The sequence below is a fragment of the Manis pentadactyla genome, chromosome 15, assembly GCF_030020395.1.
Source record: "Manis pentadactyla isolate mManPen7 chromosome 15, mManPen7.hap1, whole genome shotgun sequence".
NCBI lineage: Eukaryota > Metazoa > Chordata > Mammalia > Pholidota > Manidae > Manis > Manis pentadactyla.
The window spans coordinates 34,757,207-34,774,156 of NC_080033.1; the positions used below are offsets into that span (position 1 = coordinate 34,757,207).

At 43.7% G+C, this 16,950-nt stretch overlaps 1 protein-coding gene across 1 annotated transcript in view; it reads right to left on the reverse strand.

Annotated features, from left to right (window-relative positions):
* ABCC11 (ATP binding cassette subfamily C member 11) overlaps window positions 1-16,950 on the reverse strand; it is a 130,918-nt gene that overhangs the window by 44,031 nt on the left and 69,937 nt on the right. The window contains exons 5-9 of the mRNA XM_057493286.1: window positions 8,793-8,940; window positions 7,171-7,404; window positions 2,514-2,687; window positions 1,545-1,692; window positions 1,234-1,382 (exon numbers count right to left, since the gene is read on the reverse strand). Coding sequence (XP_057349269.1) covers window positions 1,234-1,382; window positions 1,545-1,692; window positions 2,514-2,687; window positions 7,171-7,404; window positions 8,793-8,940 — 853 coding nt within the window. The remainder of the gene's footprint in view (window positions 1-1,233; window positions 1,383-1,544; window positions 1,693-2,513; window positions 2,688-7,170; window positions 7,405-8,792; window positions 8,941-16,950) is intronic.

The following is a 16,950-nucleotide window of genomic DNA, read 5'->3' on the forward strand; positions in this document are numbered from 1 at the left end:
TGGGGGAGACTGGGAAAAGCACAGAAAAGAGCACCATTCTTCAAGTCTCCAAGTCTGCAGGCCTGGTGACAGCTGCCCCCAGCTAGATCCCAAACACTCCAAGGGGGGCATCCTGTTGAAGCTCAACTAAATTCTGTAACTTTGGTGAGGTCACCCCCACTACCAACCCCAGCTCAGTTTCCCCACTGACATAGGGCCAAAAATCATATAGCCAGTATAGGAATAAAATTTGGGAAACACTGAGAAAATACGTGTGAGAGCTTTGTCTCCCATTGAGGTAGCTTGGTGCTATTATTCTTATGAAGATTACATTTCTTCTTCTTTGCCTTAGATGCTCTTTTCTTTTCTAATACTTAAAATATTCCATATGCTTCATGCATAATCCATTCCTCTCTCTCTCCCAGAGACCTTCCCTGACCCACAAACCTCCTCCAGCTCTTGGTCCCCAAATGTGATCTTCCAATTCATGCCCCATTTCCACCCCCTCCTTCTTCCAGTATAATCTAAAGATAACTCCAACAGAGCGGGAATGCTTTGATCTAATCCTGCAGGGTGTGAGTGCAGTGTTGACTCTAAAGTTTTCCTTATATAGTCCCCTCTTTTATCCTTGAGCTGCTCAGGAGTGTTTCTCTCATGTGTCCCTGGGTCCAGTGGAGGTGACCACCCTCTGGAGCATAAATGAACCCTTGGCTTTAGACTGTCAAATGCTCCCCATCTTGCTTTGGGTGCAGTCTCCTGCCCTCTGCCCCCAGCTAGATTCCAACCTCTCAAAAAGGGGCATCCTGTCTTTTTCTCCTTAAAGAATTAGGATTCCTAACACTAAAAGGCAGCTTATGCTTCTCAGGTCCAGGGTCAGAACGCAAAGCAAGAGAAGAAGTTATTACTTTTTATTTAAGGTGTATTTTCAGAGCCCTATTTTGGGATCAAAGAAAGTTCTTAATTTAGGATTCTCAATTTCAATCTGCATATCATTATCACTGGAGTTTTGACTACACATTCCACCTCCCTTGCATGCCTGGATGACTGTCATCCCTCCCTCCTACAGCTGCTATTCAAGGGATGTCAGTTTCTCAGATGGAAGAAAGTTTGAACATCCTAAATGTTTGCAAAATCAAAATCAACTTACCCATTTACAAAACCTTCAGATCTTGAGGGGCATGGGCAAGAAAAGGACACATGAGAAAACTTCCTGTCAGTTGAGTGGGCAGGAAATAAGGTGCCCCAAATACTTACTACAGAAGCTGTAAGTTCCATTTGCAAGTATGTGTGGATGAGGATCATCACTACTGTGGACACTGTGGGGGCTACAAACAAGGTGGAAATGGTTAGGCTCTGAATATACCCAGACTTCTCCAAGAGTTTCTTCTCCTGTCTTCTGAGGTCTGGGTGGTAAAAAAAAAAAAAGAAGAAGAAGAAATTCACTGAAATTAACCATAAGAACATTCTCCAAAGAGCACAGAACAATCTCCAGAACATGAAAGACATTCCCAAAAGGTTTGGCATGGCATCCTTAGGCTCTGAGCAGAAAGCCAGATTTTCTGTACCTTTAATTATTTTTGCAAATGGTTTCTCCCATGCATACATTTTTATCAGCTTAATGCAGGTGAGAACTTCACTGGTCACACGAATGCGCTGGTCACTGACTTTAGCTGTGTGATTCTGTATCTTGACGACCATTCTGGTCAGGAATACCTGCAGTCAGGATGCAGTAAGACATCTTTTGATGAGGGTGGGAGAGTTCAGCCTGGCACAAGTACAGCAGCTAGAACTCTTTCCAAAGGCAAACTCCAGCTGCAGATTGAATACCTGGGTTTAATCCTGCACTGTTTGAATCCACTGTGACTCTAAATTCAGGTCCCTGCTGAAGGCTTTCCAGTGGAAGCCTCTCCAGGCCATCAGGGCTTAGAGCACCTGCCTCACACACCCTGGGGGTCTTTCCTTGGTACCAAACTGAGTTAGGCCATAGCTAACTAAACAGAAATGTGACTTCTCTGCCTTTGGGAGCCCTAAGTCTCCTAACAATTACAATCATTTTTTATCAGAATACCTGTGTTGTGGAGAAAAACACTCAATTTCCATAATTGAAGCACAAATAAACCAAGAGTCACTTGCTGTTTTGCCAAATATTATTTCACCTGAATATTTGTTAGCAAATTTGCTTCCCTTCCCTCATTATACTGTGCTCAGTGAAATGTTAAATATTGTCTGCATTATTACATCGGCACATTCTGGGTAGAAGAAAAAGAACAAAAATATTACATAAAGAGTATCTACTGAGCAAAGTCCATGAAGCAGTAATCCCTTGAGGGGAACTTCACACATCATATTCACCTCTTATTTGGTCAATGTTGTCCAGACAACAGCTTGAGGCAAAAATTGAAGCTGAATCTTAACCACAATGGAACGAACAGTCAACAAGAGTCAAGTTCCTACTCAGAAGTGCTCCATATTCCAGAGCCCAGGAACTTCTGGGGAGTATCCCACATCAAACAGGTCCCAAAGAAAGACTTTACCTCGAGCGGTAGAAGCAGGATATAGCACAAAGTGGCGAAGAGCGCAGTGGGTCCAAGAATGAGGCAGGAGGTGACAGTGCAGGCAATCAGCAAGAAAAAGATGAGGCAGCTCAGAGGGCCATAGTACACCCCTTCAAACAGGTAGTTTACGTCGCTGGTGAAGAAGCTGATGACCTAAAAGACAGCAAGTCCATGGCACAGGGATTACCTCTCAAAGTGCCCCAAAGGAACTACATATATGCATGTGGCAGGTGGCCTCGCCTTGCCTTCTCCCAGCAGGAAGGCTTGAGAAGCAGGACGATACAGACAGATATACCAAGTTCACAGCTCTCCTCTTACTAGCTGTGTGACCCTGGACAAATTACTTTTCACTCTGAGCTGCAGCTTCTCCACCTGTGAAGCTGGATGATACCTACTTCATATGATTGTTGTGAGAATGTCAATGAGATATAAAATATCTACACACATAGACTGTGCTCAATAAAAGTTATGTTTAACTATGCCATTGCTACATTTACTACTAATATCCAGACTCCAGAGAGTTGCTTCTAGTATTCTATTCTATTCTATTCTATTCCATTCATTTGGCTACTTATAATAACTGATATTTTTTAGCAGGAGCTGACTTTTTTTCTCTTTCTCCTTCTCCTGCCCCTTCTTTTTTGTTATAGACTCTTCTGCCCCTTCCCAACATATACTGGCTAGTTCAAAGTTATATAAAAGCTGACATTCCAAATCAAGGAATATTTAAGGAACCAAGTCATTAATGTCTTTTAGAATAATACCCAATCTGAATAACCTTAAGAAGTGATTTCCTTTCAACTTTAACCTTATCTCCTTCCAGTTCCCAGGATGTACTCCAGAGTAAGAGTAAGCCATTTAAAAAGTTTAAAGTGCATGAGGGAGTATAATTTGGTATGGACACTTTGGAGGGCAATTTAACAGTTCTTTTAAAATTAATAATTGCATAAACCCCATGAGCTGGCTGTTTCATTTCTCTGTTGAGAAACATTCACATGTGCTGGAGGAATCAATGCAAGGATGTTCATGCATCACTGCTTATAGTAGCAAAACCCTGGAAAAATCCAAAATGTCCATCGGTGGGGAAGTTAAAGCATCCACCCAAGAAATACGAGTAATGCTGAGTCCTGGAGCAAAATGTCAGAGATCGTGCTCCACACTTGTCATTTATTAGTTGTGGAACCACAGGCACATTACTCAGTCTCTCTGCACCTTGGTTGTCTCATCAGTAAAACAGGAATAAGACAACCTGCTTCATAGTGTTGATGTGACAGTTTAAGGTAATGCATGTGAAATGCTTTATTTTGGCCCACTGAAAGTGCTATACGGGGTGTGGGGAAAACAGGTGAAGTTAACCAAAAGTTAAAAACTCCTAGTTATAAGATAAACAAGCACGGTGACTATACTTAACAATATGGTATTATTGTATTATCTCAAAGTTACTAAGAGAGTAGATCTTAAAAGTACTTATCACAAGAAAAAATTTATAACTATGTGAAGTGATAGATGTTATCTAAACTTATTGTGATAATCACTGTGCAATATATACATATATCAAATCATTATGTTATACACCTTGGTCTAATACAATGTTATATGTCAAGTATACCTCAATCAAAATGGTGGGAAAAAGAAAGTGCTATAATTATGAGTAAGCATTACTGAAAATGAAGAAGATCTCTATGTGCTGACATGGAAAACTAAGACATAATGAGGAAGAGAGAAAAAGCTACAAAACAACATAAACAATATAGTACCACTGGTGTAAAAACTCACCCCCAAAACGGTTGTACATTTGTATTGGTAAAACCTAGTTGCAGAACACTACGTAGAACTTTACGTAAAAACATACACGCCAAATACAATATGTGTACCCAACCTGCATGTGTACCTAACTGTACTTTTAAAAAGTCTAGGAAGGACTCAAGCCAAATTGATAATGGTGATTATCTCTAGGCATATGAGAAATGACCCAGTCTAGGATGTCATCTATGCTATTTTATTTTGTTTCCAAGGAGAATGTATTCAGGTGTATTTTTAATTAATTTTAAAATAAAATTTTTGGAAGCAACTGTCTAGAAATCCTAGAATGTGAGCAACTACTTCCATCTCCATTTCAAATTGGGCCATCCTGTCTTACTTATCTGTGAAGATGTTTGGGGAAATTGGGCCTTGCATAGAGCAGATGCTCAGAACAGAGGCACAGAGCAAAGACACCAAGGTAGGTCTCAGTGCAGAAGCTCTCCTTACTGAGGCAAGTAAGTGCACTAATTCAGAGCCTGGACTCTGCAAGCAGGCTCTGCTGTTTACCAAGCATGTGACCTTGTACAAGTTTCCTACCGTCCTTGTTTCAGTTTCTGCCTCTGTGATGATGGGAATGATCACAGAAACTACTGCATTTGAAGGCTGTCGGGGACTGACTGAGCTAGGTAAATAAAGCACTTAGGACAATGTCTGGTTTAGAGGAAGTTAGCAATTACTATGATGATTTTCCTGAGATAAACAGGGAAAAGGACTGCTATGGATCCTAATTTTGGTCAAGTGCAGCCTCCATGCTCAAGGCCTGCCAGATTAATGGTACAATTTAACACTTACAAATCACCGCCCCCTTTTTCCATGCTTCATATCTACTAACTCATTTAATCCTACAAGACAACAATCCTGTGGTGCTACAACTATTCCACAGTTTCAGAGAGGCTAAACAAGTTGCCTAAGTTCATGAAGCTAAGAAAATGGTGAAGAATAACAGTAATGATTAATAATAAATATCTCCTGTTTGTTACTGTGGGTAAAATTGCAATATTTCCAGAATGTCTTGCCTGGCCTTAGTGCATCTCCATAATAATAGGTATTTCCAAGGGGTGGAGAGAAGTAGCCCATCTCCATATCAATAGGTGATTACAAGGGCAAGGGCATATCTGGACCAGAGTGGATGGGTGGGGTCCTTTCTTCTGGGTCACAAGAGAAGTGGATGACTGCTTGTAAGAAATAAAAGGGTTTCTTCCACTTTATTTCTCCCTTTGACTGATTTCCGTTTCAAAGGTATTTTGCCCCTGGAGTTACAGTTACCAATTGAGTTCAAGAAAAGCATCCACTTGATAGCAATGGTTAATTCAGAAGACATTTTCTGAACATTTGTCCTGTGTAATTCAGATGTTGGGCCTTCTGAGGCTATAGCTTAGCAAATCTGAAATGGTTCATGCCTTTGAAGGAGGCTTATAATAGTGGGGCAGCCAGATTAGTGGAGCAGCTTGGTGGGAAGTGGGGTTTGGCAATGCAATCATGAAGGACAGGATCTCTGAACTGGGTCTTGAAGGATGAATGGGATTTTAAAGGGGCAAGGGGTGGAGATGATGTCAGCAACATTGCCAGGCAGTGGACGTGACCAGTGTATTTGAAGACTGGAGGCTAGCTCAGCCTAGCTGGCAGGGAGGTAGCCTACCTGGGGCAACAGGAGAGGGTGTGTGTGGATAAAATTGTAACATTTCCAGAATCTCGCCTGGCTTTAGTATATCTGCATATCAACAGGTGCTCAAAGGTGGAGAGAAGTAGGGCTTTAGTGCATTTGCATCATTCCACAGGGGTGGAGAGAAGTTCATCCCCATATCAATGAGTAATTACCTGGGCAACAGATAATTTAAGGAGGACTGCTCTGGCCAAGCCCATACATTCAGTGAAATTATCTATACCTGACAGGTGAGGGGGAGGGCTGGTTTTGCTTCTGCTGGAGCAGGAAAGAGAGAAGGGCCTGAACTGCAGTTCGTAAGCAATAAACAGGTTTTAAACTTTATTTCTCCCTTTGACTGATTTTGGTTTTTAGAGGTATTTTTCCCCGGGATTTCCTCTCCGCAGATTTACAGTGTGGGAGGAAATGACACTGGAAAGTCACAGATCATGAAGGTCTTTGGCTTGAGGGTAAGGAACCAAGGCAGTGCTGCCTTTTCCAAAAATTAAAATGTTTGTTTCAGTATAAAAGTAATCCCCAAGGTAACCAGTAAACAATAGAAAAATAGGGCAATTAAAATTAAATATGTAAAGTTCCAATATCTCCCATGACTCCATGGGTCATAAATCTACACATTTTCCACCAATCTGTGTCAATGTTTGTGTTATTTGTAGGGAAAGCAAGGGCAGGAACTGACATCTCAATAACAATAACCAGGCAATTTTAAGTATTTATCTTACTGATAAGAAAATTAACACTCAGAGAAGTTATCTGTGATTGCTTATCCCTAGATGATTTCCGCAAATCATCAAGTCCTCCCATACTCTCCTCTCAGAACTGGCTGAGGGGATGCACTTTCCAATGTGCTTCTACACAGGATTTGTGTCTTTTTACTCACTGATGTATCCCCAGGGTCTGTAACAGGGCTTGGCCCAGAGCAGTCCTCCTTAAATATTTGATGAATGTATAGATAAATCCTCAGTCTTCTGAATGCACGTGACATCTGCCTTGTTACTGGTGACCTGCTTCTATGATCCCAGAGGCAACTTTTGATGGTTATCAACACTAACCTAGAAATTATTTCCTTTCTCTTTCTTCCTCCTCTCCTAACTCCCCTTTTTCCCTCCCTTGGACCCCAGGGCAGGATGTCTGGAGGACAAATGGGGAAGTATGGCAGTTCCAGTCACTTACCTCTCCCACTGTGATGTGTGTTAGAGACTTAAATTGCATTAGCTTCTCAAAGGCAAAGGAGAAAATGGCTGTACGAAACCTGATACCTGTGCGCTGGTTGAAGACCCAACATGAGCACAGACTCAGGGTCTTCATACATTCAGTGAAAAAAAGGGCAAAGCAGAGCCCCACTCCATAGACAATATTCCCTGACTGCTCTTCAGAATATTCCAGGATCTTTGGTATAATCAGCATCTAAAAGGAAATAGGAGTTTGGGTCATTCAGACCTCCCAATCCTTTCAGGCAACAAACATCAAACATGATCCCAGGGTTAAGGCTAAATTATCAAAATGAACTCAAGCACAATCCTGCCTTCAAGAAGGTCATAATCCAGGTAGAAGAGACTTCGATGTCCAATACCTTGTAGCTGGCCCTCACAAGACAGGACACACACTAGTGGAGTGATTCCAGAGTTTAAAAGTAGCTGTTTATAAAGGTGTGGACAGAATTTAGGAAATCCAACAAGGGATGGCAGAGCACCATGGAGCTAGTGATATCAAGGAATTGTAACCTACCCAGACCCAAGGTTAGATGGTAGAATGAAGTTACTGGAACCCAGAAGGAGAAAATAACATAGAAAGGGCCCCTCACAAGAGGGCCCTGTCACCAACTCCATGATAGGGAATAAGGCAGCCTGAGAAATAAGTATCCTGCCTTCACTTTCTCTTCCCTCCAATCTCCTGGTAGAGTCTCCCATTGGTCAAACCCAACCAGAAGCAGAGGGCAGGGGCACCCCACTAATGGAATCCATATAGATCACACACTAGGGGTACAGGGCCGCATGGATGATGGAAAGTGGATCTAGAGGGACAAATGGGAATATCCAGCATACTGAGCCACTAAGTCACTTATCAATTGTTGTTTCTTCCTGACCTACCTCCATTTTCCTCTTAGTTGGTAATAACACTTTAGTTTCTTTTGGGGAGATTCTCACCTGCCCTTTTGCATGCAGTCTAGACCAGATGGGCACTCACAGTGTTCTACCATCTTCAAGCCAGCTAGTGAGCATATGACCCCAGCTGAGATAGTCAGCCTCACTCTCTGCAATCAGAATCCTGGGCTGAGGAAACGGAGGACAGGAAGTAGAGCTAATTCATCCCAACCATGGTACACAGAAGAGACCGTTAGTTCCTGCCACCTACACTCCCAGAGTTGCTCAGCCATTTCTCAAATCACCTTGCATGTACTGAGCCAGGCCATATTCTAAGTTCTTTACATACTTGTCTCATTAAAATTCACCCTATGAGGTAGTAACATTATACCCTCCAGTTTCCACATGAGGGTTTCCATGAGGTCGACTGCTGAGAATGTCATGGGGTTCCTTGAGGAAACTAAGGCACAGATAAAGTAAACAAATTGCCCAAAGTCACCCAACAATTAAGAGGTGACGCCAAGGTGTGAACTCAAACAGTGGCTGCAGAATTCATACTCCTAACTACTACTAGCTCGGCTGCCCCCAAAAGGCCTCCCTCTCCTGAGTAGCAGCTGACAAACAAATACATCTCCAGTTCCTGGCATGGACTTGAAGATGTTAATCTCTAAAGCCTGGAGTTCCCCTGACCTCACCAGGCCTGCCACTTACTGGCCCCAGAACACTCGCAGCAGAGACGCAGCAGCCCAGCAACGCATCGAAAATAGCCCTTGTTCTTTGGAATCTCATCATCACTCGAAGCACTGAAGCTTTTTTAATCCCATGCCTTGAGACTTCTTCTTCCCAAAGGCAGCAAAGCCTTGAAAGAGGAAAATTGAGCCAAATGAAATCTCTCTGCATATGTCACCTGAATGTCCCAGGTCTTGCTAGCCTAGGAGCACAGAAAGTTTGAGATTACAAAAGTAGACAGAACGTTAGATGGAATCTCCCCAAATACCCATTCCTCAGCTTCAAGAATTCTCAACATTTGACATTTTTATTTCATCTCTCCTCCCCTCCACTTTTTTTTTGTAGAGTATTTCATACAATCCCAGATATATCATTTCATCTGTAAATGCTTCAGTCTGTACTTCTTTCAGATAAAGCTTTCAAAAATAAAAACATAGCAACCATAATAACAACAGTTATTAATCTGGCCTCCAAAAAGTTCCTTCATTTAATTCAATAGCTATTATTAATAACAATCAATTGTTACACTTAATGACATAACAATAATTCCTTAATGGTATTGAACAGTCTGCACTCAAATTTCTCAAATTACTTCAAAATTATGCTTTTATAGTCAGTTTGCCTAAATCAAGATCTAAACAAGGACCACACACTGCATTTAAAAGACAAATCTGATAGACCTATGTCTCATTTTAATCTGTAACCATTTCTCCTCCTCTGCATTTTCTGCCATTTATTTGTTGAAGAAACTGGGTTATTTATCCTGTAGAATTTCCCACATTCTGAATTTGACTGACTGCATCCCTGTGGTGCTGTCTAACACAATCTCCTATCCCCTGTAATTCCTATTAAACTGCTAGTTAGATCTAGAGGCTTAATGAAATACAGTATTCAGGTCAGTTGGCAAAATACTTAATAGTGATTTAATGTATTTTCTTTTTCATCACACCAGAAGATGTACAATGTCTGCTGTCCCACTATTCATAATGTTAAGGTAGATCAGGGGGTTAAGGTATGTTGGTCTGATTCATTCATTGCCAAGTTCCCCATCACTGATGACCATTGCCTAGATACACTTCCATTACGGCTAACAAAATGGTGATTTTTCTATTTATCATTCCTTCTGTATTTAGTAGCTTGAATTTTTCTATAACTTTCCCTCATCAATTATTTTATTGCCCTAGAATATGGAATATAATTAGTTGAGGAAAGAGCCTGGGACTTTGAATAATGTCACTCTTTCTTTTATACACCAATTAAGATCCATAAAACCAGAACTTTGACCTCCAGAAAGTGACCTCATTTATTTTAAAGTTCCCAAAAGTGTGCCCCAGTGTTGGACAACCCAACTGATAATGTGTCTTTGACATTCTGAGCTAATGATGTCTAGGATGTTTGTGCTACACCAGCAAAACAGGAATCCCAAAAATATTTCTTTTTTGCATCCAAGAAATTATCATGACAAAAATTAAAATATTGATTTTCTTATACTTCTTTATTTTGCATTACAGTTGAGGCAGGAGCAGATGACTGGACAATAGTCGCTGCGGTGTTTAGGGCTTCCAGAGCCTTAATCCGGCCTTGGATGCCTCCCATGCAGCCACAATCCAGTCTGCCAGCTACAGTCACCATGCTGGCATCTGCTCTTTTACTTCCTGCTCCTGCTCCCATATGTCTAGTCCAATGTCTGGAAAGCGGTTACCACTGCCCATGATAAGACTCTCAAGAACTATGCCAAGGGACTCTAGTGTCCCGTCCAGCGGGACCAAGTTATTTGTGGGGACGAAGGGGATCTGACCTGGAAGAAAATGGGGGCGAGAGAAGAGCGAAGGCAAGACAGTATTCTGATCAAGCCTTCAAATTTTATTGTAAGACGGGGGTAGATATACACCAGTGTTCAGGGGCAGAGTGGGCCATAGGATACTTGTAAGCAGGGGATTGGCTGCATAGCAGGGATGGCGCAGCGAGTTACATTCTGATTGGTATATGATAATGGGGAAGGAGGGGGAGAAGAGTATCTCTTGGCGCGCGCGGGCTTTCTTGTTGGCGCGCGCGGGCTCGCAGCTAATCTCCAGGAAGTGAAGCAGGAACCTCATGAACTGTGGCCATCTTGTTGTCTTTGTGTGGCTCCCAACATCTCCTCCCTTTCTATTTATTTCAGAAAGGTGGGCCTTAATCGAGTGAGGGAATAGAGGCCTGGCTCCTCCAGTAAGGTAACATCTTGCGAATGTCTACCTATATGCTCTCGGTATCTTTTAGGGAGGAGAGGCAGAGCTGAAAGCCAAATTGCTAGCTGATATTAAGGCTTTATGTACATATGGATACCAACCTCTATGCAAACCAGGCATATTCTCAGGGAGGACCAGAGAGGTTCTAGGAAGAACCCTCCCTTGCGGTACTTTGTCTCGCACTCATCTCGATGCCCATACCCTCACAGTTAGGGGTATGCTTGGTTCTGGCCGACCAGCATATGGGCCACATTAATTACGGTGCCAGAATCGATGGTACCAGGGTTGAGGCGCCTGTAAAGTTGAAAACTGGAGGCCGGGAGCATTGGTTGGTTCGGTGTCGGATCTTTCATCACAGGCTGTAAGTCTGTGATAATGAACAGCAACTGCTGGCTTGACGAGCTGGTCAACCTGCTCTCGAATAAAGGCTGTTAGTTTTCTTAAAGCCCAAGGGCCAAAAGACACTAAAAGGAGGAGTCCTGCTAAGGGTCCAAGGATGGTGGGGATCAGAGTTGTGAGCCATGGGGACTTAGTGAACCAGGACTCAAAGGGGCCTTGGCTAGCTTCTCGCTCTCTCTTCCTCTGGTCTAGCCTTTCTCTAAGCTTGGACATTGAATCTCTTATTATTCCGGAGTGGTCTGCATAAAAACAGCATTCTTCTCTTAAAGCTGCACACAGTCCTCCATCTTTTAGGAGCAGTAGATCTAGCCCCCGTCTATTCTGCAAGACGACTTCAGAAAGGGAAGTCAGAGATTCTTCAAGTTTGGTAATAGATTGTTCTATGGTTTTTAGATCGTCGTCAATGGCGGTTCTCAGCCCTTCATAGTTTTGGTTCCCCTGGATGATGGCAGCTGTCCCTGTTCCTACTCCTGCTGCAATTCCTACTCCCACTAATGTGGCTAGGGTCAACGAGACTAATTCTCTCTTGTACCTATTTTTAGGGTCGAACTCAGTGACAAATGAGGGATCATCATGATATATAAGCCTCGGCACTAGTTGAACCATAACACAGAAATCATGGGAGGGATTGAAAACAGAGGTGGAAACACACGGTGTTAGTCCAGTGTTACAAGCCCACCATCCTTGACGGGGAGGGACTAGATATCTAGATTCACTCGAGGTAACTATGGGTATGGTGTGATTACACAGACTCTTATGGGTTGAGGGAATTGTTCCTAAACATGTAGCTTTTCCAGTTACCTCAGTCAGGGTTAACTTTTGCGAGCCCCAGCTACAGGCTTCGTGGCTGGTCGTATTGTTAAAATTGCCTAACAATCCTAGTCCTTCATAGTAAGGAGGTGAAGAGGAGAAGCATAACCAACAGGATTTGGTAGAATTTGGGTTGGTGGTATTTAGAACTCGGAAAGCTCCTTCAAGGAGGTTGAGAAGGCGCTGTCCGGTGCTAGGAAGGAAGGTGGGTCGGTTAAGAGTGGAGGCGAAGGAAGGGGTGGCAGCGTCTGCAGGTGGGGCTAGGGTCGGCGCGGGCGGGGCTGGGAGACGCGGCTGGTCTCGCAAGACAGCGTTGGGTCCTACTGGGACAGCCGGAAGAGGCTCTACTTTAAGCTTGAGCATAAACAAGACTCCATTATCATAGCCACTCTGGTAGAGTCTCAGTCCCCACATAAGCCCGTTTTCCCAGTTTGTTGTCTTTTTTCCTGTATCTGTGAAAGAGATGTCAATAGGGTTGCAGATCGGGTATTGGGTACAAGTATTATTCTGCGAGGGCTTCCGCTGGATATTTATGAGGCTTTGAGGAGATCTCTTTGCACCTTTTGTCAGCCAATGACATGTCCCTGTTTGTTCACAACCCCAATATCTACAGAAAAAATCTGTCCACCCACCACACTGTGAGATCTTGGCACTGCCAGCTTGGGGGCCTGGACATACATAGAAGCAGGTGTTTTGGAGTTCTTGCATGGAATTATGGGAACCGCATCCTGGTATCCCTATTCTACCTTCGTGCCAAGGGTCTTGTTTGAAGAGAGAGCACAGGTCCACAGTGAGGTTAGGCCACCAAGTTCCCCTAGGGTGTTGTCCTGTTAAATGGACTACTACTTGTTGGGAAGCCGGGGTGATGATTTGCCATGTGAGCATCTTAGGTTCATGGGGGTTAGGGTTCTGGAAGGTGGGAAGTAACTGGGTCATTAGAATTGTTAGTGACACAATCATTTTTACACAAGCGAATTTTAAGAGGGTTATCAGTTCAAATTATTTGCCAGTCCGGTTCTGGTTGAGGCGCTTTCTTCACAGAGACTAGGTCTCTTGCTTGGAACTGGTGAGACACTGAGAGGTCCTTTGACCTTGCCTCCTGAAATTAAACAGAAAGGGAAGGCTTCTCAGGGGTTAATATGCCCTGGACTAGAATTATTGTTTTTGCTTTTATTTGTGTCTAGAAGTTTAATGAGTCTGTCTGGGAGCCATCGGGCATTTTGTGCCTTAGCATCATATATGCAAGCATGTCCTTTCCCCCATATGAGCACAGGGTCAGGCCCGTGCCATGTGTTGGTCATCGGATCTCTCCACATAGCCTGTGCATAATTATCTGCCGTGGAGGGATGCCAAAGGCGATCAGCAGCGGTTTTACCCGCGGAGTCATAAGTAAGGAAATTAAGAACAAACAATGCATGATTTAGGAGTGTCTTTGCATTACCTGTTTTCGGATAGAGTACTTCTCCCCCCGACTGAAGTTTGAATAACATGTTTTTAAGGGTTAAGTGGGCTCTTTCAACAATGCCTTGGCCTTGGGGATTATAGGGGATTCCTGTTATGTGCTTAATACTTAACTGCGCACAGAACTGTTTAAAGCTAGAGCTGGCGTATCCAGGCCCATTGTCAGTTTTTAAGATTTTAGGTGGTGGTAGATATGCCAGGCATGAGAGAACATGGGTAATAACATTTTTAGTTGCCTCTCCCGTTTGCAAGGATGCACATAGGAAACCACTACATGTGTCAATAGACACATGGATATATTTTAATTTACCAAAGGGAGGGTAATGAGTGACATCCATTTGCCATATCTCTCCTGGAACTAACCCCCGGGGGTTGATTCCGTTATGAGGCTCTGGGAGGAGAGTCAGACATCCTTGACATTGCCGAACTATTTGGCGGGCTTGTTCTCGGGTGATTGAAAATTTGAGTCTAAGAGTATGAGCATTGAGATGATGTAGTTCATGAGCCCGTTGGGCTGCAGCCAAGGGTGAGTCTGACGTGACAGAGGCTACTAATTGAGTCGCCAGATCAACTCTGTCATTGCCTTTGGCAAGCGGCCCTGGAAGGCCAGTGTGAGCGCGTATGTGCCCGATGAAAAAAGGGGCATCGCGGTTTAGAATTAATTTTTGCAATTTTGCGAATAGGGGGGAAGCATTTGTAGAGGGACGTATGTAAGGCACTGTCTCTAATAGGGGAACAGAGGTTGCTACATAGGCACTGTCAGTGTAAAGGTTAAAGGGGGCATCTATTAAAAGCTCAAAAACTTTGATTATTGCAGTTAGTTCAACAAGTTGTGCAGAAGAGAGGTCTGTCTGTATTCGAGTAACTTGCCCATTAATACTGAAAGCGGCTATACCGGAGGAGGACCCATCAGAGAACACTATCACGGCCCCAGCAATTGGCGTGGTTTTAGTCCTTTTGGGAAAGACAACCGGGGTCTTTTGAAGGAACTGGACTAATCTGTCTGCAGGGTAATGATTGTCTATTGTCCCCTGGAAGGAGGTGCAGCTAATTGCCCAATCATCATCATGTTGAATAAGCCATTGTAATTGAGATGTATTGTATGGGAGGGTTATAACTTCAGGGTCTCTCCCAAACAACTTGAGAGCTGCCTCTCGGCCTAAACGTAAAAGGGCAGCAACTAATTGAGGATAGGTAGCTAAGACTCTAGGGGGGGAGGCTGGCAAATGAACCCAAAATAGTGGATGGTTTTGCCAAAGGACTCCTGTAGGGGAGAAGGGGGTAGGGAAAATGAGCAGCCACAAACTTAGATGTGGAGAGAAGTAGCTAATGGTCTGTTCAGAAATAGCCTGCTCTACAATGGTTAATGCCCTTTGTGCTTCTGATGAAAGCGAGCGGGGGGAGGAAGGATCAGGGTCTCCACGTAAGACATCAAACAAGGGCTTTAACTCTCCGGTGGTCAGCTTTAAATAAGGCCTGAGCCAGTTGATGTCTCCTAGCAGACGCTGAAAATCATTAAGAGTGTTTAAGGAGCTTCTCTTTAACTGAATTTTCTGAGTGAGGATTTTATTAGAAAATAATTCAAAGCCTAAAAATAGTTGGGGGGGGTGGACCTGGACTTTTTCTGGGGAAATTTGTAGTCCTCGATCTCGGAGGGCAGTGACTAGCTGTTGACTGGCCGCATAGAGCTGTTGCTGGTCAGGACCGGCAAGAAGAATATCATCCATATAATGGATAATATACAAAGTGGGGAAGAGCAACCTAAAGGGGTCTATAGTCTGGGCTACAAACTTTTGGCACAGAGTGGGGCTGTTGGCCATTCCTTGTGGGAGAACTCTCCACTGAAACCGGGGAGAAGGCCCTACACAATTGGTAATGGGTATACTAAAGGCAAAACGTTTGCAATCATCAGGATGCAAAGGTATGGAGAAAAAACAGTCTTTTAGATCAATTACTAATTTGACATACCCTTTAGGGATGGCTATTGGAGAGGGAATTCCCGGTTGTAATGCGCCCATAGAGACCATAGTCTTATTAACCGCCCTGAGGTCTTGTAGGAGCCTCCACTTGCCTGATTTCTTTTGGATTACAAAGATTGGGGTGTTCCAAGGGGATGTAGAGGGTTCAATATGTCCAGCAGCCAGCTGTTCCTGCACTAACTCTATGGCTGCATTTAATTTTGTAGTGGTAAGGGGCCATTGATCGATCCAGACAGGAACATCACTTTTCCAAGTAATCTTGTCTGCCTGGAGTGCAGGAGGAGCAACGGCCCTTACGAAAAATGTTTTTCAAACCCTAAACCTGAGCGGTCTATCTTAGGCGTGGCCAGTATCGGGTTGGGATCTCCCTGTTTTAGTTTGCCCAACCCCTGACCAGGGAGGTAACCCTGTGAAAGCATCTGCTGTGTTACAACTTCATTAGGGCTACACATGATGACCTTCATTTGAGAAAGGATATCTCTTCCCCAAAGATTTACCGGCAACCCAGGAACTACGAAGGGTTGAATGAATCCGGTATTTCCTTCTTCATCTTCCCAGTTTAATAACTGTGAGCTCTGTAAGGTGTTTCTTGACTGCCCAATTCCTTGTAGATGGGTCAAGGAAGCGTGTAAGGGCCAGCTGGAGGGCCATGAAGCCTGAGATATGACCGTAGAGTCGGCCCCCGAATCTAAAATTCCTTCAAATACTTTTCCTTGGATCTTAAGTTTAAGAGTGGGGCGTTCTTTAGTAATAGCTTGGATCCAATATAAGTCTGAAGAACCTGGGGTAGAGGAGCCTCGCTGCTTATGAATAGCAGGGTGAGATGTACTTAAAGGGAGGGGGAGCGCCTGCGCAAGACGCTGACCTTTCATAATGCTGACAGGGCACTGGGGGGCACTAGCAAGAATTTTTATTTCTCCAGTATAGTCATTGTCAACTAAGGAAGGGTGGACAATAAGGCCGTTTATTGTGGTGGAAGCTCGCCCTAAAATTAGAAAATAAGTATCTTTGGGAGGTGGGCCATAAATTCCTGTGGAAATAATTGTAATTCCCTCTTCAGGCGTTAATATTGTTGAGGAGGAGGCACAGAGGTCAAGTCCTGCACTCCCGGGTGTGGCCCGATAGAGGGCGGGAGTGCTACGGCTAGGCTGTTCCCCGAGGCCGGCTGAAATGGAATTGGCTGGGGGGCCCGGGGCTGGCCCCTCAGCCCGTTTCCCTGAAAAGGGGGGGTGAAAGGATTTGTGGTACTGTAAAAAGGATTTG